This window comes from Oncorhynchus clarkii, chromosome 28, assembly GCF_045791955.1.
Source record: "Oncorhynchus clarkii lewisi isolate Uvic-CL-2024 chromosome 28, UVic_Ocla_1.0, whole genome shotgun sequence".
NCBI lineage: Eukaryota > Metazoa > Chordata > Actinopteri > Salmoniformes > Salmonidae > Oncorhynchus > Oncorhynchus clarkii.
The window spans coordinates 30,455,806-30,482,510 of NC_092174.1; the positions used below are offsets into that span (position 1 = coordinate 30,455,806).

The following is a 26,705-nucleotide window of genomic DNA, read 5'->3' on the forward strand; positions in this document are numbered from 1 at the left end:
GATAGTTGGTTGGTGATGTGGACACAGAGGAACTTGAATCTCTCGACCCGATCCGCTACAGCCCCGTCCATGTCAATGGGGGCCTATTCGGCCCGCCTTTTTCTGTAGTCCATGATCAGCTCCTTTGTCTTGCTCACATTGATCGAGAGGTTGTTGTCCTGGCACCACACTGCCAGGTCTCTGACCTCCTCCCTATAAGCTGTCTCATTATTGTCGGTGATCAGGCCTACCACTGTTGTGTCATCAGCAAACTTAATGATGGTGTTGGAGTCGTGTTTGGCCACGCAGGGGGCCCCAGTTGAGGATCAGCATGGCAGATGTGTTGTTGTCTACCCTTACAATTTGGGGAAGGCACGTCAGGAAGTCCAGGATCCAGTTGCAGAGGGAGGTGTTTAGTCCCAGGGTCCTTAGCTTAGTGATGAGCTTTATCCAGGTGGGAAAGGGCAGTGTGGAGTGCGATTGAGATTGCGTAGTCTGTGGATCTGTTGGTGCGGTATGCGAACTGGAAGTGGGTCTAGGGTTTCTGGGATGATGGTGTTGTGAGCCATGACTAGCCTTTCAAAGCACTTCATGGCTACCGACGTGAGTGCTACAGGGAGGCAATCTTTGAGGCAAATTATCGGGCATTATCGGGCATCTTGGGCACAGGGACCATGAGGGTTTGCTTGAAACATGTAGGTATTACAGATCAGTCCGGGAGAGGTTGAACATGTCAATGAAGACACTTGCCAGTTTGTTCTTATAAGCATCCGGATTAGTGTCCTGCTCCTTGAAAGCGGCAGCTCTAGCCTTTAGCTCGATGCGGATGTTGCCTGTAATCCATGGCTTCTGGTTGAGATATGTACGGTTGCTGTGGGGATGACGTCGTCGATGCAGTTATTGATGAAGCCGTTGACAGAGGTGGTATACTCCTCAATGCCATTGGATGAATCCCGGAACATATGCCAGTCTGTGCTAGCAAAACAGTCCTGTAGCGTAGCATCTGCATCATCTGACCACCTCCGTATTGAGTAAGTCACTGGTAATTCCTGCTTTAGTTTTCGCTTGTAAGCAGGAATCAGGAGGATATAATTATGGTTAGATTTGCCAAATGGAGGGCGAAGGAGAGCTTGTTATGTGTCTTTGTGTGTGGAGTAAAGGTGGTCTAGAGTTTTTTTTCCTCTGGTTGCACATGTGACATTCTGGTAGACATGAGGTAAAACGGATTTAAGTGTGCAGCAATAAAGTCCCCAGCCACTATGAGCGCCGCTTCTGCATGAGCATTTTCTTGTTTACTTATGGCCTTATACAGCTCGTTGAGTGCTGTCTTAGTGCCAGCATCAGTTTGTGGTGGTAAATAGATGGCTACGAATAATATAGATGAGAACTCTCTTGGTAGATTGTGTAGTCTACAGTTTATCATGAGGTACTCTACCTTAAGCAAGCAATACCTCAAGACTTCTTTAATATTAGACATCGTGCACCAGCTGTTATTGACAAATAGACACACACACACCGGCCTCTCGTCTTACCACACGTAGCTCCTCTGTCCTGCTGATGCACAGTTATCCCAGCCAGTTCTATATTATCTGTGTCGTCGTTCAGCCACGACTCGGTGAAATATAATATATTACAGTTTTTAATGTCCCGTTGGTAGGATAGTCTTAATCGTAGATCATCAATTTTATTTTCCAATGATTGCACGTTGACCAATAGAACGGATGGTAGTGGACGTTTATTCACTCGCCTATGAATTCTCAGAAGGCAACCCGACCTCTGCCCCCTTTTTCTCCGTCTTTTCTTCACGCAAATGACAGGGATTTGTCCAGTTCGAGGTGAGTAATTGCTGTTCTGATAAGAGACAGAAGCAGCGACATTATGTACAGAATAAGTAAAAAAATAAGTTGTAAAAAACGCATAAAAACTAACAAAATAGCACAGTTGGTTAGGAGCCCGTAAAACAGCAGCCATCCCCTCCGGTGCCACTATCCCCTTCTATTGTCTGCGTAATTCACAAGAACACTCAAGAAGAAATCCCACTCCATTATTAGATTACTAGTGTAAAGATGATAGCGTTTGGAGTGTATTTGATTTCTTTACATTTCAATGCTGGTCTGTCGGGGAAAACGCTTCTAGTTGATATCCGAGCCACTGTATATTGTCCAGTCAGGTTCCATTTGACTGGCAAGCCACTGCAAGGGATCCTGTTGCTCTTGTTCCTTCATAATGTAACATGTTGTCCCTCACAAAGCTGTTCCCATGATACTGTCTTTTTTAGTTTAACTGAGCCACTCAAAAGGAGTGAGGGAGAGCAGGACGAGACCTGTTGAACAATCAGCTAGCTCTAAAGGGCTGATACTTAGATAAATAGTATAATTATATTTCATGTTATGCAGTTTATTTATTTTTTTATTTTTTTTATTTCACCTTTATTTAACCAGGTAAGCTAGTTGAGAACAAGTTCTCATTTACAACTGCGACCTGAACAAGGTAAAGCAAAGCAGTGCGACACAATCAACAACACAGAGTTACACATAAAATAAACAAGCGTACAGTCAATATCACAATAGAAAAAAGAGAAAGTCTATATAAGAGAAAGTCTATATACAGTGTGTGCAAATGGCTTGAGGAGGTAAGGAACTAAATAGGCCATAGTAGAGAAGTAATACAATTTTTGCAAATTAACACTGGAGAGCAGATGGTGATGTGCAAGTAGAAATGCTGGTGTTCAAAAGAGCAGAAATAAAAACAATATTGGGATGAGGTAGTTAGATTGGGTGTGCTATTTGCAGATGGGCTATGTAAAGCTGCAGCGATCGGTTAGCTGCTCAGATAGCTGATGTTTAAATTTAGTGAGGGAAATATAAGTCTCCAGCTTCAGCGATTTTTGCAATTCGTTACAGTCATTGGCAGCAGATAAATGGAAGGAAAGGCGGCCGAATGAGGTGTTGGCTTTGGGGATGACCAGTGCTACCGGTGGGTATTGTTATCGTGACCAGTTGAGCTGAGATAAGGCAGAGCTTTACCTAGCATAGACTTATATGACCTGGAGCCAGTGGGTCTGGCGACGAATATGTAGCGAGGGCCAGCCGACTAGAGCGTACAGGTTGCAGTGGTGGACGGTATAAGGGGCTTTGGTGACAAAACAGATGACACTGTGATAGATTGCATCCAGTTTGCTGAGTAGAGTATTGGAGTATCGCCGAGGATTGGTAGGATAGTCAGTTTTACAAGGGTATGTTTGGCGGCGTGAGTGAAGGAGGCTTTGTTGCGAAATAGGAAGCCGATTCTAGATTTTAGATGGATCAGGGAATCAAGAGCGACATCGTTTATATATACAGAGAAAAGAGTCGGCCCGAGAATGGAACCCTGTGGTACCCCCATAGAGACTGCCAGAGGTCCGGACAACAGGCTCTCTGGTTTGACACACTGAACTCTGTCTGAGAAGTAGTTGGCGAACCAGGTGAGGCAGTCATTTGAGAAACCAAGGCTGTTGAGTCTGCCGATAAGAATACTGTGATTGACAGAGTCGAAAGCCTTGGCCAGGTCGATGAAGACGGCTGCACAGTACTGTCTTTTATTGATGGTGGTTATGATATGATACCTTGAGCGTGGCTGAGGTGCACCCGTGACCAACTCGAAAACCGGATTGCACAGCGGAGAAGGTACGGTGGGATTCGAAATGGTCAGTGATCTGATTATTAACTTGGCTTTCAAAGACTTTAAAAAGGCAGGGCAGGATGGATATAGGTCTATAACAGTTTGGGTCTAGAGTGTCACCTCCTTTGAAGAGGGGGATGACCACGGCAGTTTTCCAATCTTTAGGGATCTCGGACGATACGAAAGAGAGGTTGAACAGACTGGTAATAGGGGTTGCAACAATGGCGGCGGATAATTTTAGAAAGAGAGGGTCCAGATTGTCCAGCCCAGCTGATGCATATATCCCAGTAGCTCTCACTACTAGATGTTAGAGAAAGAACAAACTTTCCCTGCCACCTCTATCTTGCTATTGAATGTTCCTGTGGTCTGATTGTAATATTACTCAGTGTTATATTTCTGTGCTTCATTGTATAGGCCTCCACCCATATACCTAAATTAATTCAGTCAAATCACTTACAGTTGCAGGTTTTCTCATGAAACTATGGATAATCAGTGAATGGGTGTGTAGAGTCACTATCAGATGACTAGGTCAGTTGGACACAGGTAGGAATGTTTTTATATGTTATTGCACAGGGTCATCCAAAGAATATGCCTTATTAAATGATGTTGTTACATAGATCAATCACTCAATCCTCACTAATTTACAGTAATATTATAGTAAGTCTTACAATGGCAATAGACCAAAGCTAGGGAGAGAATTTGTCTGGTTGGGGTTGAGTTTAGGAAATGGTTGAATTTTAGGACTATTGTCTGTTGTTTAAAGCTTTGTTTACATTATTAATATATTAAATAAACCCTATTACAACTCACAGAGGGTTTCTGACCATTTTAGTATTGTCACTTTTATCAGTCATGTTTTGGTGTCATGATAATGTATTTGTCTGCATTCTGTGTTTGCCAGGCAAGGCACAACGAATCTATTTAAGATTCGTTCTTCTTACCCTGTGTTTGTTCCCTCTCATTTCTCATGTTGGATATTCTTTATTTAAAATGAAAATCATGTCCTTTACATGAGAGGTTCTTATTTTGGACTGATAATCATATTGAAGTGTAGTAATTTTGATTGTATCCTCTTCTGAAAACCATCGATGAAGGCTTTGCACAAGACCAAGAGATCTTGAGTGTTATCTATTGAAATTCTATTGAAATTCGAGGGGGGAGGAAATGTGAACTTGCACTATACAACTTGCCAGCAGCAAAATAAAAAGTATTGACCATTGTCATCAACACTGTAAAGGGTAAATGATGAACAAAGACACCAAAAAATATAGATTACATTGTCAGTAATGACAGTGTTGATTGATTAATCAGATTTATTGATTTATTATCAAGCCCTTTTGACCCATAAAATGTGTCTTGTTTGTAGATAATTAGATGAGCATGTAAGTTATGCAATTTGCTTCTCACAATCTTCATTGAAGCATCATCTGTTGTGTGCATGTATGTTTCTTTCTAGAGATTATGCGACCCACCCGATGGTAGCCTTGACCTCATATTGACTGTTGTGATTGTACAGTATGTGGACTGTGAACATTTGAATTTGGAAAACATGCTTTTGTCGTTGCTATTTATGAATGTAATAAAGTAACATTACAATAAACTAGGGAGTTGAGAATTTGTTTTGTTTATGTCACGCCCTGATCTGTTCACTTGTCCTTGTACTTGTCTCCACCCCTCTCCAGGTGTCGCCCATCTTCCACACTTATCCCCTGGGTATTTATACCTGTGTTTTCTGTCTGTCTGAGCCAGTTCGTCTTGTTTGTTCAAGTCAACCAGCATTTTGTTTCAGCACTTGCTGGTTTAAATACCCAGTCCTCCTGGTTTTGACCCTTGCCTGTCCTGACTCTGAGCCCGCCTGCCTGACCACTCTGCCTGCCTGCCGTCCTGTGCCTTTGCCAATCCTAATATTCTGGATTATCGACCCCTACCTGCCTTGACCTGTCGTTAGCCTGTCCCTGTTGTTGCAATAAACATTGTTACTTCAACACAGTCTGCACCTGTGTCTTACCTGAAACCTGATTGTTTATGTTGTACTGTGCTCACGTTGAACTCGTTCAATGAAAGGTACTACAATTGGTGGATAAAAAAATCTTTATAATGATGGAAAGAAACTGCTAATTTAAATTCTTCTCTTACATAATATTGTGATTGATAAATAATCCCCTGAGGCCATGTTTTAGAATATTCTGTTCCTTACTAAAGATTTTGGCTTGTTGTACGTAACACATCCTTTTTTGTCAACCTTTTCTATACCCATTTTCAACCATTTTCACAGTGACCCACAGCTCTTTCATCAACAGCATTAAAGGTGTTTTAATGGGGATGTTGGTGGGGGGAGTAGGCCCATGGTTGACTCATGTGCAGTACTTTTGGGACATGGGAGTTGTCACATGGGCTGGAGGTGGATGTGTAACATAAGGTTATTTTAAGACTCCAGCAGGGTGTGGATAAGGAAGAGCAGAGTGGAAGGCCGGCACACTGATTCCTTTATAAACTCTGTCATAATTGCCCCGTTGGGAGGAACAGACACTTGCAGTCTCTCTCTATCTCATCTCTCACGCTCTCTTTTCTTTCTCTCTCCATCTCTCCTATCTCTGTCTCTCTCTCTGAGGACTGCTGATACCCTAGGTCAGGGATGATCACCTAGATTCAGCCTTGGAAAGTTTTTTTCTTGAGCGGATGGTCGGTGGGCCAGAACATGATTACAAATCATTTGTAGACTACAAATTGACCGAAAGAAGAACACCATTCAAGGGTTTTTCTTAATTTTTTACTATTTTCTACATTGTAGAATAATAGGGAAGACATCAAAACTATGAAATAACACATATGGAATCATGTAGTAACCAAAAAAGTGTTAAAGAAATCAAATTATATTTTAGATTCTTCAAAGTAGCCACCCTTTGCCTTGATGACAGCTTTGCACACTCTTGGCATTCTCTCAACCAGTTTCACCTGGAATGCTTTTCCAACAGTCTTGAAGGAGTTCACACATATGCTGTGCACTTATTGGCTGCTTTTCCTTCACTCTGCGGTCCAACTCATCCCAAACCATCTCAATTGGGTTGAGGTTGGGTGATTGTTGGTCATCTGATGCAGCACTCCACCACTCTCCTTGGTCAAATAGCCCTTACACAGCCTGGACGTTTGTTGGGTCATTGTCCTGTTGAAAAAAAAAATAGAGTACAACTAAGGGCAAACCAGATTTTAATTTAGCTGCAACCCAGATTGTCACATTGCTGTCATATTGCTGCAGAATGCTGTGGTAGCCATGCTGGTCAAGAGTGCCTTGAATTCTAAATAGATCACTGTGAAAGCACCCACCACACCATCACACCTCCTCCATGCTTTACGGTGGGAACCACACATGCGAAGATCATCTGTTCACTTACTCTGTGTCTCACAAAGCCACTGCAGTTGGAACCAAAAATCCACCGGTCTAATGTCCATTGCTAGTGTTTCTTGACCCAAGCAAGTCTCTTCTTATTGGTGTCCTTTAGTAGTGGTTTCTTTGTAGTAATTTGACAATGAAGGCCTGATTCATGCAGTCTCCTCTGAACAGTTGATGTTGCGATGTGTCTGTTACTTGAACTCTATGAAGCATTTATTTCAGCTGCAATTTTGGAGGCTGGTAACTCTAATGAACTTATCTTCTGAAGCAGAGGTATCTCTTGCTCTTCCTTTCCTGTGGCGGTCCTGAGGAGAGCCAGTTTCATCATAGCGCATGTTGGTTTTTGTGACTGCACTTGAAGAAACTTTCAAAGTTCTTGACATTTTCCAGATTGACTGACCTTCACGTCTTAAAGTAATGATGGACTGTAATTTCTCTTTGATTATTTGAGCTGTTCTTGCCATAATATAGACTTTGTAATTTACCAAATAGGGATATCTTCTGAATACCACCCCTACCTTGTCAAAACACAACTGATTGGCTCAAACGCATTAAGAAGGAAAGAAATTCCACATACATTTTTAACAAGGCACACCTGTTAATTGAAATGTATTCCAGGTGACTACCTCATGAAGCTGGTTGAGAGAATGCCAAGAGTGTGCAAAGCTGTCATCAAGGCAAAGGGTGGCTACTTTGAAGAATCTCAAATATAAAATATATTTCTTTAACACTTTTTTGGTTACTACATGATTCCATATGTGTTATTTCATAGTTTTGATGTCTTCACTATAATTCTACAAAAAAAATAAGAAAAACTCTTGAATGGGTAGGTGTGTCCAAACGTTTGACTGGTACTGTATATCATATTCGACTAAAACATAATAATTTCAAATCTTGCTTACATTTGTATACGATAATGTGTCTCTCTATTATGTGTGGGAATACTTGGGAACAGATTTCTTAAATTAAAATAACTTGGATTTCCTGGTGTTTTTACAGTCTTTTATGTCCAACAATGAAATATTTGTTTTGCTTTTTTTTCAGAAACTTGAGGGGCCAAATAAAACCACCTCCGACAGTTGGGAAACCCTGCCCCAGGTGTTTCATCTGTGGTAAACATGGGAGTTTATCAGCGCTGAGAGAATGGTTGAGACATTATTGATCCTCCAGGAATATATACAATATGTGTACACAAAGTCTTTCCTGGGCTACATATGCACCACCCCCCCCTCACCCTCCCTCCTCAATTGCATTGTTTCTACAGAGCTTTTTAAAATGCCATTGTTACAAAGCCCTTGACAAAGAAACCTAGTGTCTCTCTCCAGGGGATTCCATCTCAAAAGTATGTTCAGTCGTTCAGCCCTCAGGGCAGTCTCTCTCTGTAGCTGGCAATACTGTACTTAATCTAACCACTCACAATTTGCATGATTAAAGTATTAAATATCTGACCTAATGAATTATGAAACAGAAGTAATTGAACGTCATTGCTTAGTTAGATCAGTAAGGGTGTGCGTGTGTCTGTGTGTCTAGTCAATACATCATAGGTCACATAGATTCCTGATATCATGAGTTTTCCCCTTGGGGGTGGTGTTTCACAGTAACACAACAGTAATAACCACTATGATGGCGACAAAAAGGAAATCACGTGACTTGTCAACACTGTCTACTCAAATTACTCTCCAAGTCTTCTAGAGCTTACTGCGTGTGTGTGTTTTGTGTGAGCATGCTTGCGTGATTTCAAGTGGTGTAGTGGAGGCTATACACAGTGGGCATTGCGTAAACTCAATTCTCAATCCCCACTGATTCATATCAAAGTAACATTAATGTAACATGTCAATCTCTCCTGGCTCAAAGTGGAGGAGACATTGAATTCATTGTTACTTACATTTGTGAGAAGTACTGACATGTTGAATGCACCAAGCTGTCTGTTTGAACTACTGGCAAACAGATCGTACACCAATGCATACCCAACAAGCAGTGGGGGCAAAAGTACCCAATTGTGAAAGTCACCCAGGAAAATACTACTTCAGTAAAAGTCTAAAAGTACTTGGTTTTAAATATACTACAGTGGCTTGCGAAAGTATTCACCCCTTGGCATTTTTACTATTTTGTTGCCTTACAATCTGGATTTTAATTTATTTTTGGGGATTTTGTATCATTTGATTTACACAACATGCCTACCACTTTGAAGATGCAAAATATATTTTATTGTGAAACAAACAAGAAATAAGACAACAAAAAACAGATCTTGAGCATGCATAACTATTCACCCCCCAAAGTCAATACTTTGTAGAGCCACCTTTTGCAGTAATTACAGCTGCAAGTCTCTTGGGGTATGTCTCTATAAGCTTGGCACATCTAGCTACTGGGATTTTTGCCCATTCTTCAAGGCAAAACTGCTCCAGCTCCTTCAAGTGGGATGGGTTCCATTGGTGTACAGCAGGCTTTAAGTCATACCACAGATTCTCAATTGGATTGAGGTCTGTGCTTTGACTAGGCCATTCCAAGACATTTAAATGTTTCCCCTTAAACCACTCAAGTGTTGCTTTAGCAGTATGCTTAGGGTCCTTGTCCTGCTTGAAGGTGAACCTCCGTCCCAGTCTCAAATCTCTGGAAGACTGAAACAGGTTTCCCTCAAGAATTTCCCTGTATTTAGCACCGTCCATCATTCGTTCAATTCTGACCAGTTTCCCAGTCCCTACCATTGAAAAACATCCCCACAGCATGATGCTGTGGTGTTCTCGGGGTGATGATAGGTGTTGAGTTTGGCTAGACATAGCATTTTCCTTGATGGCCAAAAAGCGAAATTTAGTCTCATCTGACCAGAGTACATTCTTCCTTATGTTTGGGGAGTCTCCCACATGTCTTTTGGCGAACACCAAATGTGTTGGCTTATTTTCTAATTTAAGCAATGGCTTTTTTCTGGCCATTCTCCGTAAAGCCTTGCTCTGTGGAGTGTACGGCTTAAAGTGGTTGTAATGAGGTCTGTGTGTAGCTAGTGTAGATACTCCAATCTCCACTGTGGAGTTTTGCTGCTCCTTCGGGGTTATCTTTGGTCTCTTTGTTGCCTCTCTGATTATAATGCCCTCCTTGACTGGTCCGTGAGTTTTGGTGGGCGGCCCTCTCTTGGCAGGTTTGTTGTGGTGCCATATTCTTAAAAACATTTTTTAATGGATTTAATGTTGCTCTGTGGGATGTTCAAAGTTTCTGATATGTTTGTATAACCCAACCCTGATCTGTACTTCTCCACAACTTTGTCCTTGACCTGTTTGGAGAGAGAGCTCCTTGGTCTTCAGGGTTGCTGGCTTGGTGGTGACCCTTGCTTAGTGGTGTTGCAGACATTGGGGCCTTTCAGAACAGGTGTATATATACTGAGATCATGTGACAGATGATGTGACACTTTTATTGCACACGTGGACTTTATTTAACTAATTATGTGACTTCTGAAGGTAATAGGATGCACCAGATCTTATTGAAGGGCATCATAGCGAAGGGGGTGAAAACATATGCACGCACCACTTTTCCGTTGTTGTTTTTTTTCTAACATTTTTTGAAACAAGTACATTTTTTCATTTCACTTCACCAATTTGGACTATTGTGTATGTCCATTACATGAAATCCAAATAAAATCAATTTAAATTACAGGTTGTAATGCAACAAAATAGGAAAAACACCAAGGGGCTGAATACTTTTGCAAAGGCACTGTAAGTATCAAAAGTAAATGGAATTGCTAAAATGTACTAATGTATCAAAAGTAAAAGTAAAATATACAAATCATTTAAAAGTCCTTATATTACGCAAACCAGATGGAACAATTGTCTTTCTTTTTTTATTGACGGATGGTCAGGGGCACACTAACACTCAGACATAATTTACAAACAAAGCATTCGTGTTTAGTGAGTCTGCCAGATCAGAGGCCGTAGGGATGACCTCTTGATAAGTGCGTGAATTGGACCATTTTCCTGTCAAAATGTAACGAGTACTTTTGGGTGTCATGGAAAATGTATGGAGTAAAAAGTATATTATTTTCTTTCGGACTGTAATTTAGTCAAAGTAAATAGTTGACAAAAATAAAAATAGTAAAGTAAAGTACAGACACCCCAAAAATGACCTAAGTATTTTACTTAAGTACTTTACACCACTGCCCACAAGACATGCCACCAGAGGTGTCTTCACAGTCACCAAGTCCAGAACAGACTATGGGAGGAGCACAGTACTACATAGAGCCATGACTACATGGAACTCTATTCCACATCAAGTAACTCATGCCAGCAGTAAACTTAGATAAAAAAACAGATAAAAATTCACCTTATGGAACAGCGGTAACTGTGAAGAGACAAAAACACAGACACAGACACATGCATACACACACATGATAACATACACATTTTATTGTGTTACTTTTAATAATTTTTTACTTTAGTTTATTTGGTAAATATTTTCTTAACTCTTCTTGAACTGCACTGTTGGTTAAGGGCTTGTAAAGTAAGCATTTCACAGTAAGGTCTAAACTTGTTGTATTAGGCGCATGTGACAAATAAAGTTTGATTTGATTTGACTATACACAGCCTCCTTAGGATGAAGAGGCGCTGTTGCACCTTCTTTACCATACTGTCTGGGTGGACCATCATTTCAGATTGTCAGTGACGTGTACACCGAGGAACTTGAAGCTTTCCACCTTCTCCACTGTGATCCCGTCAGTGTGGATAGAGGCGTGCTCCCCCTGCTTTTTCCTTAAGTCCAAGATCAGCTTTTTTGTTTTGTTGACGTTGAGGGAGAGGTTATTTTCCTGGCACCACTCTACCAAGGTTCTCACCTCCTCCCTGTAGGCTGTCTCGTCATTGTTGGTAATCAGGTCTACTATGTTTGTGTCTTCTGCAAACTTGAGGCCATGCAGTCTTGGGTGAACAGGGAGTACATGAGGGGGCTGAGTACGCACACTTGTGGGTCCCCTGTGTTGAGGATCAGTGAAGTAGAGGTGTTGTTTCCTACCTTCATCACCTGGGGGTGGCCCGTCAGGAAGTCCAGGACCCAGTTGCACAGGGTGGGGTTCAGACCCAAGGCCCCGAGCTTGATGATGAGCTTGGAGGGTACTATGGTGTTGAAGGCTGAGCTATGGTCAATGAACAGCATTCTTACATAGCTTTCCTCTTGTCCAGGTGGGATAGAGCAGTGTGCAGTGCAATGGCGATTGCATCGTTTGTGAATCTATTGGGGTGGTAAGCAAATTGAAGTGGGTCTAGGTGTGTCAGGTAAGGTAGAGGTGATAGGATCCTTAACTAGCCTTTCAAAGCACTTCATTATGACAGAAGTGAGTGCTACGGGGCGATAGTCATTTAGTTCAGTTATCTTTGCCCTCTTGAGTACAGGAACAATGGTGGACATATTGAAGCAAGTGGGGACAGCAGACTGGGATAGGGAGAGATTGAATATGTCCGTAAACACTCCAACCAGCTGGTCTGCGCATGCTCAGAGGACGTGGCTAAGGATGCCGTCTGGGTCGACAGCCTTGTGAGGGTTAACACGCTTAAATGTCCTACTCACGTCGGCCACGGAGAATGAGAGCCCACAGTCTTTGGGAGCTGGCCGTGTCGATGGCACTGTGTTATCCTCAAAGCAGGCAAAGAAGGTGTTTAGGTTGTCTGGGAGCAAGACGTTGGTGTCCGCGACGTGGATGGTTTTCCCTTTGTAATTTCTGATTATCTGTAGACCCTGCCACATACGTCTCGTGTTTGAGCCATTTAATTGCGTCTCCACTTTGTCTCTATACTGACGTTTTGCCTGTTTGATTGCCTTATGGAGGGAATAACTACACTGTTTGTATTCAACCATATTCCCAGTCACTTTGCCATGGTTAAATGTGGTGGTATCAATAATCATGATTATTATTCAATTTTTTCCCCCAATTTCGTTATATCCAATTGGTAGTTACAGTATTGTCCCATCGCTGCAACCCCCGTACGGACTCGGGAGAGGCGAAGGTCGAGAGCCGTGCTTCCTTCGAAACATGACCCCACCAAGCCACACTGCTTCTTGACACAATGCCCGCTTAACCCGGAAGCCAGCTGAACCAATGTGTTGGAGGAAACACCGTACACCTGGCGACCGTGTCAGCGTGCATTACGTCCGGCCCGCCACAGGAGTCACTAGAGCGCAACAGGACAAGGACAAACCCTCCCCTAACCCGGACAACACTGGGCCAATTGTGCGCCGTCTCACGGTCGTGGCCAGCTCGTCTACTTTATTGTCCAAAGACTGAACATTAGCGAGTAATACACTCAGAAGCAGTGGATGGTGTTGCCTACTCCTGAGTCGGACTAGAAGTCCACTCTGAATACCTATTTTCCGCCGGCGGCGTCTTGGAGCAGACTCTGGGATAAGTTCATTTTCCCTGGGGGTTGCGAACAAAGGATCCTATTCGGGAAAGTCGTATTCCTGGTCGTAATTCTGGTGAGTTACTGCCGCTCTGATATTCAAAAGTTATTTCCGGCTGTATATAATGACACAACTGTTCTGGGCTAATAGTCTAAGAAATAACCCACCAAAAAACAAAATACTGCAAAGTTGCTTAGTAGCTAGAAGCAGAGCTGCCATGTCTGTCGGTGCCATCTTACCACATGTCACTGTTTCTCAAAGAATTGTTCATGCAGGGTGCCATTCTTTCGCCGGTGTGGACAGTTTGTGAAACTGTTCAGAAAAAAATTGTATACCAACTTTACCACTCACCACTACACCACTGGTGCGTTCATATGTGAGTGTGTGCATAAAATGAAGAATTATAGCCCAGTACCAGTAGTACCATTCAAACCCATGTCTGGTAGAAACACTACACCAGGACTGCCAATGACAGTTAGTCCACCAAATCCGGCCAACCATAAAACAGCAAGCCTGGTATAGCGTGACAGATGTGTCCTAACCTAGTAACCTGGTTGTGTGGCACATTATGGGTTATATGATACGCCATGAGGAGTCTGTTCTGTGGCAAGCTGTAAAATTTTACTTTCACAGGACGTCTGAATATCCTTACACAGAACCCAAACCGGCTGCGCGCGTGCGCCATCGTGCATAAATGTATTTTGTCCCCCTACACCAAACGCGATAAAGACATGCAGGTTAAAATAGCAAAACAAACTCTGAACCAATTACATTAATTTGGGAACAGGTCAAAAAGCATTAAACATTTATGGCAATTTAGCTAGTTAGCTTGCACTAATTTATCCTATTTAGCTAGCTTGCTGTTGCTAGCTAACATGTCCTGGGATATAAACATTGAGTTGTTATTTTACCTGAAATGCACAAGGTCCTCTACTCCGACAATTAATCCACACATAAAACTGTCAATGGAATCGTTTCTAGTCATCTCTCCTCCTTCCAGGCTTTTTCATCTTTGAACTTATATGGCGATTGGCATCTAAACTTTCATAGTATTACTACACCGACCAGCAACACAGTTCGTTGTTCAATCACCCACGTGGGTATAACCAATGAGGAGATGGCACGTGGGTACCTGCTTCTATAAACCAATGAGGAGATGGGAGAGGCAGGACTTGCAGTGCGCTCTGCGTCAGAAATAGAAAGGACTTCTATTTTAGCCCTTGGCAATGCAGATGCTTGTTGACGCGCGCGAGCAGTGTTGGTGCAATAATTGAATAACAGATTTATAAATGTATTTTGCACACGCGACGCGAGCGGTGTTGTCAGCCTATTATAGGTTATGTGAGGTCCTCTGACCGTGGACCAGAACTTAGAGAGACCCATTACCATGTGACTCAGATCCAGATCATTTCCCTGCATACTGCAAAGATGTTAGTGTAATGAGGGAAAATAAAATACATTGGAATATGTTTTCACTAAGGAGGAGTGATTAATGGAAGTATACCTCACACAACCTCTAATAGGGTGACCACATCCTCATGTCATTCTAGTCATGGAACGAGGGATGGATGACACCACATAACTTATTACACAATTGTTAGATGATACTGAAGCTGATGCCAACAGTGGGGTATTTTATCAAACCGTTAAAAGTCAATAAAATCAATTGAGGAAATGCATTTACAAGCAGAGCACTTGTAAAAGGAGAGACTGCAGACAAATGCACAAGGTTCCATTTTAATAATTTATTAAATGCAGCATAATACACTTCATACTAATACGTGCATATCTTTTTGCTGCGAATGTAAATAGAATTGATTGTTTTGTATATAAAATTAAACATAATATTGTATATATATACATATACTGTATATATAATGACAAACAAAACATGGCCTTTGTGCTACTGATTACGATGTAGTGTTGGTATTAGTCATAAATTTCAGAACGGGATGACGTCATAACGATGAGACACATGCTACTTAATGGCCACGGGGCAAAATAGAGAAACATACAAATTCCACAGGAACAAAGTCATAGGTGCATATGAAATGAGACCCCATTCCCTACATTACTTTTGCCCAGGGTCCATGAGGTTCTGGCCAAAGGTAGTGCACTAGATATTGAATAGGGTGCCATTTTGTACACAGGCAATGTCTGAAGCAGTGCATTGGTGACAGTCCGGTTGCCATATCTGGTGCTACTTTTGCTAACTCCTTTGATGTAAACAAGTGCTTTATCATTGTTTGCTGAAGTGGAACCAAAGAGGCAACCCAGCTGCATTCATAATAGCCGGGTTCCCAGATCTGGTGTAACTTTTGCTACTTCTTTATAGATAGCCTAGTTGTCAGATTTGGTGCAACTTTGCTTACTCCTTTATGGTAACCAACTCCTTTACCATTGTTATATGAAACAGAACCAAACTGGCAACCCATCTGCACAGATGATGATCTAGTTGCCAAATTTGGTGTTACTTTTGCTAACTCCTTTATCATTGTTTTGATTAAGCAGAACCAAACTGGCAACCCAGCTGAATTGATGATATATGCATCAGGTTGATATGCTCAGCAAATACCCTACAAGTACGGTAAAATACTGTAATACTGGCCCACAAAGTAACTAATACTTAGCTGTGTCCTCAACATCAGGACAAACAATAACATCCATGTGGTATTTGCATATTAATTTATTAGGCCTTTTGGGTATACTTATTTACATATGAAAACTATTGAAATCAAGTGCGTTTGCAGGAAGGAATTAGAGGCATGGCTTGTTCAAACTAAAATAGTGCAAATTCACATTCCTTATATCTAATAATGAGTTATCTCCATAACATTACATTGTTAGAGCTATTTTGTGTGCGTACAGGTAGAATGTGTGAATGAAAGTGCATGCAGAACAATTCAAGAGAACATAAATACTGTGATCTGTTGAGGTAAATTAAAGGTATCACCTCAGAACCCAGAACTAAATCTCACGCTACTATAGCAGCTAGCTGTCTGTCACGAGAGATTAGGTTAAGTATTTTGTTGTTGTTGAATGGACTAAACATTCTTTAACATAAACTATTCACATTCAAAACAGACAGACACTATGTAAAAAAGAAATAAAATCCCTGAGGACTAAAATCCTATTGATACAGAGTTTTTGTTGAGAACACTGACGAATGGAGAAAGACAGCTGAAATTATTCAAATTTGAAGATACTAATGTGAACATACTCATCTTTTTTTTAAATAAGTATGATATGAATTCATGGCTACATACATTGAATTAATGAATGTATGAAGGAATACATGAGTTGACGGACGACTGCTGTGTTGTGACAGGATGTGCCCTTCAAAATAAATAATGCTTTTTTTGCTTGTAGTGAGAGAGGGAGGGAGAAAGACTGGGGGGAGGAGGAAAGAAATTAAAGAAAGAGGGAGAAAATGAATGTCGTACTAGCTGGAAAGGTCATTGAGGTCGCCACCCTGTTCTATGACGGCCTTGGCAAACTGCTTAAACACGCGGTCCATGTAGGTGCTCTGTCGGGGCCACAGGCCCTCCAGGAAACCAATATGGCCACCGTGGCAGGTGATGAGGAGGGCTAGGTTAGGGTTCTGCTTCACCGCCTCCACTGGAATGGCTGACGAGGAGAGAAGAAACACATTGTTAATAATCTATCAGTCAAGCAGTGGACATACACCGGGCACTTGATTGGAGATTTGACTTCCAAAACCCCACAGAAATACTGTATGCACGTACATATTCCGTGTAGTATAAATCATATGTCTTACACACTGATTAGGGCATTACAAGAATGTGCCCTGCACAAATCACAAACATTGTACATATACACTAAGTTTGGGATCACTAAGAAATGTAATTGTTTTTGAAAGAAAAGCAAATGTGTTTGTTAATTAAAATAACATACAGTGGGGCAAAAATGTATTTAGTCAGCCACCAATTGTGCAAGTTCTCCCACTTAAAAATATGAGAGAGGCCTGTAATTTCCATCATAGGTACATTTCAACTATGACGGACAAAATGAGAAGAAAAAAAATCCAGAAAATCACATTGTAGGATTTATTTGCAAATTATGGTGGAAAATAAGTATTTGGTCACCTACAAACAAGCAAGATTTCTGGCTCTCACAGACCTGTAACTTCTTTAAGAGGCTCCTCTGTCCGCCACTCGTTACCTATATTAATGGCACCTGTTTGAACTTGTTATCAGTATAAAAGACACCTGTCCACAACCTCAAACAGTCACACTCCAAACTCCACTATGGCCAAGACCAAAGAGCTGTCAAAGGACACCAGAAACAAAATTGTAGACCTGCACCAGGCTGGGAAGACTGAATCTGCAATAGGTAAGCTTGGTTTAAAGAAATCAACTGTGGGAGCAATTATTAGGAAATGGAAGACATACAAGACCATTGATAATCTCCCTCGATCTGGGGCTCCACGCAAGATCTCACCCCGTGGGGTCAAAATGATCACAAGAACAGTGAGCAAAAATCCCAGAACCACACGGGGGGACCTAGTGAATGACCTGCAGAGAGCTGGGACAAAAGTAACAAAGCCTACCATCAGTAACACACTACGCCGCCAGGGACTCAAATCCTGCAGTGCCAGACGTGTCCCCCTGCTTAAGCCAGTACATGTCCAGGCCCGTCTGAAGTTTGCTAGAGAGCATTTGGATGATCCAGAAGAAGATTGGGAGAATGTCAAATGGTCAGATGAAACCAAAATATAACTTTTTGGTAAAAACTCAACTCGTTGTGTTTGGAGGACAAAGAATGCTGAGTTGCATCCAAAGAACACCATACCTACTGTGAAGCATGGGGGTGGAAACATCATGCTTTGGTGTTTTTCTGCAAAGGGACCAGGACGACTGATCCATGTAAAGGAAAGAATGAATGGGGCCATGTATCGTGAGATTTTGAGTGAAAACCTCCTTCCATCAGCAAGGGCATTGAAGGTGAAACGTGGCTGGGTCTTTCAGCATGACAATGATCCCAAACACACCGCCCGGGCAACGAAGGAGTGGCTTCGTAAGAAGCATTTCAAGGTCCTGGAGTGGCCTAGCCAGTCTCCAGATCTCAACCCCATAGAAAATCATTGGAGGGAGTTGAAAGTCCGTGTTGCCCAGCAACAGCCCCAAAACATCACTGCTCTAGAGGAGATCTGCATGGAGGAATGGGCCAAAATACCAGCAAAAGTGTGTGAAAACCTTGTGAAGACTTACAGAAAACGTTTGACCTCTGTCATTGCCAACAAAGGGTATATAACAAAGTATTGAGATAAACTTTTGATATTGACCAAATTCATTTTCCACCATAATTTGCAAATAAATTCATTAAAAATCCTACAATGTTATTTTCTGGATTTATTTTCTCATGTTGTCTGTCATAGTTGAAGTGTACCTATGATGACAATTACAGGCCTCTCTCATCTGTTTAAGTGGGAGAACTTGCACAATTGGTGGCTGACTAAATACTTTTTTGCCCCACTGTAAAATGCTGCCTAGAAAGCCAGCATCCCGGAATCGCCTCTTTACTGTTGACATTGAGACTGGTGTTTTGCAGGTACTATTTAATAAAGCTGCCAGTTGAGGACTTGTGAGGCGTCTGTTTCTCAAACTAGACACTCTAATGTACTTGTCCTCTTGCTTAGTTGTGCACCGGGGCCTCTCACTCCTCTTTCTATTCTGGTTAGAGACAGTTTGCGCTGTTCTGTGAAGGGAGTAGTACACAGTGTTGTATGAGATCTTCAGTTTCTTGGAAATTTCTCGCATGGAATAGCCTTCATTTCTCAGAACAAGAATAGACTGACGAGTTTCAGAAGAAAGTTATTTGTTTCTGTCCATTTTGAGCCTGTAATCAAACACACAAATGCTGATGCTCCAGATAATCAAATGGTCTAAAGAAGGCCAGTGTTATTGCTTCTTTAATCAGAGTTTTCAGCTGTGGTAACATCATTTCAAAAGGGTTTTCTAATGATCAATTAGCCTTTGAAAATGATAAACTTGGATTAGCTAACAACGTTCCATTGGAACACAGGAGTGATGGTTGCTGATAATGGGCCTCTGCACACCTATGTAGATATTCCATAAAAAATCTGCCGTTTCCATCTAAAATAGTCATTTACAACATTAACAATGTCTACACTGTATTTCTGATAAATGTTGTTACTTTAATGGACAAAAAAAAATTGCTTTTCTTTCACAAACAAGGACATTTCTAAGTGACCCCAAACTTTTGAATTGTAGTATATAAACACATTAAAATACAAAAACACTGTCATGGGAAGCACAAGTAAAACATCACAAATCACCCAGAAAACAGTTACATTCCTCCACAAATAAGTCCCCAATCAATACTCTAAATTGCCAGAACGGCACCAGGACAGTAATATTAAATGTATTTTTTATTTTATTCCAGCAATACGGTGCTTTAAAACTAAAAGTAGATTTACCTAGCCCGGTGGAGACCCTAGGAACCTCAAGAGTTAACCAATCCTGTGAACAGGTTAGGCAACTCAGTTGTCTATACTTCAACAGCAAAGTTAGATACGATGGAAGTTTATGAAGTAGGGCCTTGTAAAAAAAGGGAGTAATGTAGAGATACCTACCTACATGTACATATTACCTCAATTACCTTGACTAACCTGCACATTGACTTGGTACCGGTACTGCCTGTATATAGCCTTGTTAATGTTATTTTATTGTGTGACTTTAAAACTTTAGTTTATTTTAGTAAAACATTTCTTATCTCACATTTTCTTAAAACTGCATTGTTGGTTAAGGGCTTGTAAGTAAGCATATCACGGTAAAGTCTAAACCTGTTGTATTCGGCGCATCTGACAAATAAAAATGTATTTGACTTTAATGAAGTTGGGCCAACCTTTTGTTACAGGATGCAGTGATGAGAATCAAAACGGTATCAAACTGTTACCTGTAACAAAATGAAGGGCACTATGGTAGATGGCATCCAAAGGTTTAAGAGTAGTAGCAGCTGCACTTTAATAAATAAAATCACCATAATCAAGAACAGATCAAATGTTGGACAGAATAATCTGCTTCCTACTTCTCAGACAAAGGCACAATCCGTTTGTGTAGAAAAAGCTCACTTTAAATCTTAGCTTGTTAACCAGCTCATCTATACATTTTTTTTAACGTCAAATCCATATCAATCCAAATGCTTAAGAATTTATATGTGGGGACACGTTCAGTTGGAAAACCATATAATGAGTAAACATCTAAAGCATTACTAGAGTTTAAGAACAACATGTATTTTGTTTTGCCAATATTAAGCACAAGTTTTAAATCAGCAAAGGAATTCTACATACAGTTGAAGTAGGAAGTTTACATACACTTAGGTTGGAGTCATTAAAACTCATTTTTCAACCACTCCACAAATTTCTGGTTCACAAACTATAGTTTTGGCAAGTCGGTTAAGACATCTGTGTGCATGACAGAAGTAATTTTTCCAACTATTTACAGACAGATTATTTCACTGTATCACAATTCCAGTGGGTCAGAACTTTACATACACTAAGTTGACTGTGCCTTTAAACAGCTTGGAAAATTACAGAAAATGATGTCATGGCTTTAGAAGCTTCTAATAGGCTAATTGACATCATTTGAGGTGTACCTGTGGATGTATTTCAAGGCCTACCTTCAAACTCAGTGCCTCTTTGCTTGACATCATGGAAAATCAAAAGAAATCAGCCAAGACCTCAGGAAAAAAAATGGTAGACCTCCACAAGTCTGGTTTATCCTTGGGAGCAATTTAAAAAAACCTGAAGGTACCATGTTCATCTGAACAAGCAATAGTACACAAGTATAAACACCATGGCCGTCATACCGCTCAGGAAGGAGACGTGTTCTGTCTCCTAGAGATGAACGTACTGTCACGATCGTCGTATGGAGTAGACCAAAGCGCAGCGTGGTTAGAATACATTCTTCTTTATTGAAGGAAGAACACTTAAACAAAACGATAACACGAACGTGACCACTAACAAAACACTGCGCTAACGTGCAACAGAACATCCAGACAATAACCCACGAAATACCCAAAGAAGATAGCTGCCTAAATATGGTTCCCAATCAGAGACAACGATAAACACCTGCCTCTAATTGAGAACCAATCTAGGCAACCATAGACCTACATAAACACCTAGATGGAAAACAACCCCATAAATCTACAAAACCCCTAGACGGTACAAAAACCCTAGATGAGACAAAAACACACATACCACCCTCGTCACAACCTGACCTAACCAAAATATATAAAGAAAACAAAGAATACTCAGGTCAGGGCGTGACACGTACTTTGGTGCGAAAAGTGCAAATCAATCTCAGTAGCCTCGGTTTTTCTGATGACTTCCTTGCCTGGTTCACCAACTACTTTGCAGACAGAGTTCAGTGTGTCATGCTGTCCGGTCCTCTGGCAGTCTCTATGGGGGTGCCACAGGGTTAAATTCTCGGGCCGACTCTTTTCTCTGTATATATCAATAATGTTGCTCTTGCTGCGGGAGATTCCCTGATCCACCTCTACGCAGACAACACCATTCTGTATACTTCCGGCCCATCATTGGACACTGTGCTATCTAACCTCCAAACAAGCTTCAATGCCATACAACACTCCTTCCGTGGCCTCCAACTGCTCTTAAACGCTAGTAAAACCAAATGCATGCTTTTCAACTGTTCGCTGCCTGCATCCGCACGCCCGAATAGCATCACCACCCTGGATAGTTCCGACCTAGAATATGTGGACATCTATAAGTACCTAGGTGTCTGGCTAGACTGTAAACTCTCCTTCCAGACTCATATCAAACATCTCCAATCTAAAATCAAATCTAGAGTCGGCTTTCTATTCCGCAACAAAGCCTCCTTCACTCACGCCGCCAAACTTACCCTAGTAAAACTGACTATCCTACCGAATCTCGACTTTGGCGATGTCATCTACAAAATAGCTTCCAATACTCTACTCAGCAAACTGGATGCAGTTTATCACAGTGCCATCCGTTTTGTTACTAAAGCACCTTATACCACCCACCACTGCGACCTGTACGCTCCAGTCGGCTGGCCCTCGCTACATATTCGTCGCCAGACCCACTGGCTCCAGGTCATCTACAAGTCCATGCTAGGTAAAGCTCCGCCTTATCTCAGTTCACTGGTCACGATGGCAACAACCACCTGTAGCACGCACTCCAGCAGGTGTATTTCACTGATCATCCCTAAAGTCAACACCTCATTTAGCCGCCTTTCGTTCCAGTTCTCTGTTGCCTGTGACTGGAACAAATTGCAAAAATCGCTGAAGTTGGAGACTTTTATCTCCCTCACCAACTTCAAACATCTGCTATCTGAGCAGCTAACCGATCGCTGCAGCTGTACATAGTCTATCGGTAAATAGCCCACCCAAATTTACCTACCTCATCCCCATACTGTTTATATTTATTTACTTTTCTGCTCTTTTGCACACCAATATCTCTACCTGTACATGACCATCTGATCATTTATCACTCCAGTGTTAATCTGCAAAATTGTAATTATCCGCCTACCTCCTCATGCCTTTTGCACACAATGTATATAGACTCTCTTTTTTTTCTACTGTGTTATTGACTTGTTAATTGTTTACTCCATGTTGTCTGTTCACACTGCTATGCTTTATCTTGGCCAGGTCGCAGTTGCAAATGAGAACTTGTTCTCAACTAGCCTACCTGGTTAAATAAAGGTGAAATAAAAAAATAAAAAATAAAATCTCAGAACAACAGCAAAGGACCTTGTGAAGATGCTGGAGGAAACAGGTGCAAAAGTATCTATATCCACAGTAAAACGAGTCCTATATCGACATAACCTGAAAGTCCGCTCAGCAAGGAAGAAGCCACTGCTCCAAAACCATCATAAAAAGCCAGACTATGGTTTGCAACTGCACATGGGGACAAAGATCATACTTTTTGGAGAAATGTCCTCTGGTCTGATGAAAAAAAAATTGAACTGTTTGGCCATAATGACCATCGTTATGTTTGTAGGAAAAAGGGGGAGGCTTGCAAGCCGAAGAACACCATCCCAACCGTGAAGCACGGGGGTGGCAGCATCATGTTGTGGGGGTGCTTTTCTGCAGGAGGGACTGGTGCACTTCACAAAATAGATGGCATCATGAGGGAGAAAAATTATGTGGATATATTGAAGCAACATCTCAAGACATCAGTCAGGAAGTTAAAGCTTGGTCGCAAATGGGTCTTCCAAATGGACAATGGCCCCAAGCATACTTTCAAAGTTGTGGCAAAATGGCTTAAGGACAACAAAGTCAAGGTAATGGAGTGGCCATCACAAAGCCCTGACCTGAATCTCATAGAAAATTTGTGGGCAGAACTGAAAGAACGCGTGCGAGCATGGAGGCCTACTACATACCTGACTCAGTTACACCAGCTCTTTAAGGAGGAATGGGCCAAAATTCACCAAACGTATTGTGGGAAGCTTGTGGAAGGCTACCCAAAACGTTTGACCCAAGTTAAACAATTTAAAGGCAATGCTACCAAATACTAATTGGGTGTATGTAAACTTCTGACCCACTGGGAATGTGATGAAATAAATAAAAGCTGAAATAAATCATTCTCTCTACTATTATTCGGACATTTCACATTTTTAAAATAAAGTGATGATTCTAACTGACCTAAGACAGGACATGTTTAAGACTCGAAGAAAACAACAAAAACGATAAAAGACACAGTTCTGGATGGTGAACATACACTACAGAAAATAATCACCCACAACTCAAAAGTGAAACCAGGCTACCTAAGTATGGTTCTCAATCAGGGACAACGATAGACAGCTGCCTCTGATTGAGAACCATACCAGGCCAAACACAGAATCCCAAATTATAGAAAAAGGAACATGGACTGCCCACCCCAACTCACACCACGACCATACTAAAACAAAGACAAAACAAAGGAACTAAGGTCAGAACGTGACAGTGTATGTAAACTTCCAACTTCAACTGTAGCTATAAAATCTGACTGTAGTTTTGACACAGCCAGATCAACAGTTGGGGCAATAGCATACATAATAGTATCATCCGCATATAGATTAGGTTTTTTAACAGATTGACCAATGGTGTTTATATAAATATTGAAAAAATTCGACCACTTTTATGCACTTCAAGAAATTCAGACTTAACCCCCCCCCCCCCATCAATCACGATGGCCTGAGTTCAGTCACTAAAATAATCATGAAACCGTGAAAAGGCATCAGAGCTCAGGCCTATCGAGGACAACTCCTTCAATAAAATAGCATGATCAACAGTATCAAAAGCTTTTGACAGGTCCACAAACAAAGCAGCATTTCATTTTAGTGTCTAAACCTTTGACATCATTAACAACTAAAGTGATTGCTGTAATAGTGCTTTGCCCATGCCTAAACCCTGATTGGTTAACATTTCTCAGATAAAAAAGAGCAAAGTTGTACAATTGGATCCAATTGGTCAGCCCCTGTGGATTTCTTATTTTTCTTTAATTAGCCTAAAAGAAAAGCTTTGACTATCATTTCTCTCATCATACAGCAAGTTTCCCCTATCAGCATCCAGCCCAGTATCATTGTGAATAGGCTTAGAAGTTATTTGCTGAAATAAAATGGTGATTAAATGCACCAATGATGGCATTTTTACCATAATGAGGCCCGTATTTGAATGAATTTGTTGTGACAGAGAAGAGGAAGTACAACCCTTCAGGGATTTGACCGTTTTCCAGAATTTAGCCGGGTTCCCATGACAATCCGAACGAGCGGTTACATAATAATCAGATTTAGCCTTTCTGATTTGTCTTACACAAGGATTCCTCAGCTGCTTAAAAGCTTGCCAGTCCGAGCCTAAACCTGTGTTCCTGGCCTTGACCCAAGCATTATATATTTTATGAATATATACTTCTATATACTTCTGATACTTCTTCTGATTTTGATTCCAGGGCCGTGTAGGCTTGGTCACCAGCTGGGTTAGGTTTAGATCATTACACATGTCTTTTAGATTTAATTTTAGATTGCTTTTCCCAATCATAATTTAGGTCACCCAGGATAATAACTTCTGATTTAGTAAAATAAGACAACAAACTAGTTAACTCCTTGACCACTATAACAGTTATGGATATATTTTTCCCCAGACAAGATGTCTTCTACATTGTGTCTTTGGCTGCATTGTCTTTCGGTATCGGCCTTGCTTATCAGCTATGTAATCAACATGAAGGGCCAGTGGGAGGCTATGTAACCAACATGGAGGGCCGGTGTTGTGCTATGTAACCAACATGGAGGGCCAGTGGTGGGCTTTGTAACCAACATGGAGGGCCGGTGTTGTGCTATGTAACCAACATGGAGGGCCGGTGTTGTGCTATGTAACCAACATGGAGGGCCAGTGGGAGGCTATGTAACCAACATGGAGGGCCGGTGTTGTGCTATGTAACCAACATGGAGGGCCAGTGGTGGGCTTTGTAACCAACATGGAGGTCCGGTGTTGTGCTATGTAACCAACATGGAGGGCCGGTGTTGTGCTATGTAACCAACATGGAGGGCCAGTGGGAGGCTATGTAACCAACATGGAGGGCCGGTGTTGTGCTATGTAACCAACATGGAGGGCCAGTGGTGGGCTTTGTAACCAACATGGAGGGCCGGTGTTGTGCTATGTAACCAAAATGGAGGGCCAGTGGGAGGCTATGTAACCAACATGGAGGGCCGGTGTTGTGCTATGTAACCAACATGGAGGGCCGGTGTTGTGCTATGTAACCAACATGGAGGGCCAGTGGGAGGCTATGTAACCAACATGGAGGGCCGGTGTTGAGCTATGTAACCAACATGGAGGGCCAGTGGTGGGCTTTGTAACCAACATGGAGGGCCAGTGGGAGGCTATGTAACCAACATGGAGGGCCGGTGTTGTGCTATGTAACCAACATGGAGGGCCAGTGGTGGGCTTTGTAACCAACATGGAGGGCCAGTGGTAGGCTTTGTAACCAAAATGGAGGGCCAGAGGTGGGGTGTGATTGTGGACCCACCATGACTGGGAGAGAAGACGTCGTCTGCAGCGTTTAGACACAACATGGGCACCTGCACAGACTTGAGCCTGTGGATGGGACTGGCATCATGGTAGTAGTCATCATTGGTGGGGTAGCCAAACATTATAGACGTGAACCTCTCATCAAACTCACGGAGGGTCTTGGCCTGCAGGGGGGTTGGGATAAAGTCAAATTAAAAGGTGACATCCGGCAACAAAACAGTGGCTTGAGAAAGTATTCACCCCTTGGCATTTTTACTATTTTGTTGCCTTACAA

General features: G+C 41.7%; 2 protein-coding genes across 2 annotated transcripts in view; both read right to left on the bottom strand.

The window, feature by feature from the left end:
• The window catches only part of LOC139387167 (ubiquitin carboxyl-terminal hydrolase 14-like), a 237,162-nt gene that overhangs the window by 162,027 nt on the left and 48,430 nt on the right, over positions 1 to 26,705 (bottom strand). The window lies entirely within an intron of this gene.
• LOC139386974 (phospholipase ABHD3-like) overlaps positions 15,245 to 26,705 on the bottom strand; it is a 40,695-nt gene continuing 29,234 nt past the window's right edge. The window contains exons 8-9 of the mRNA XM_071132895.1: positions 26,430 to 26,595; positions 15,245 to 17,032 (exon numbers count right to left, since the gene is read on the bottom strand). Of these exons, the coding sequence (XP_070988996.1) occupies positions 16,848 to 17,032; positions 26,430 to 26,595 (351 nt within the window). The 3' untranslated portion in view covers positions 15,245 to 16,847. The remainder of the gene's footprint in view (positions 17,033 to 26,429; positions 26,596 to 26,705) is intronic.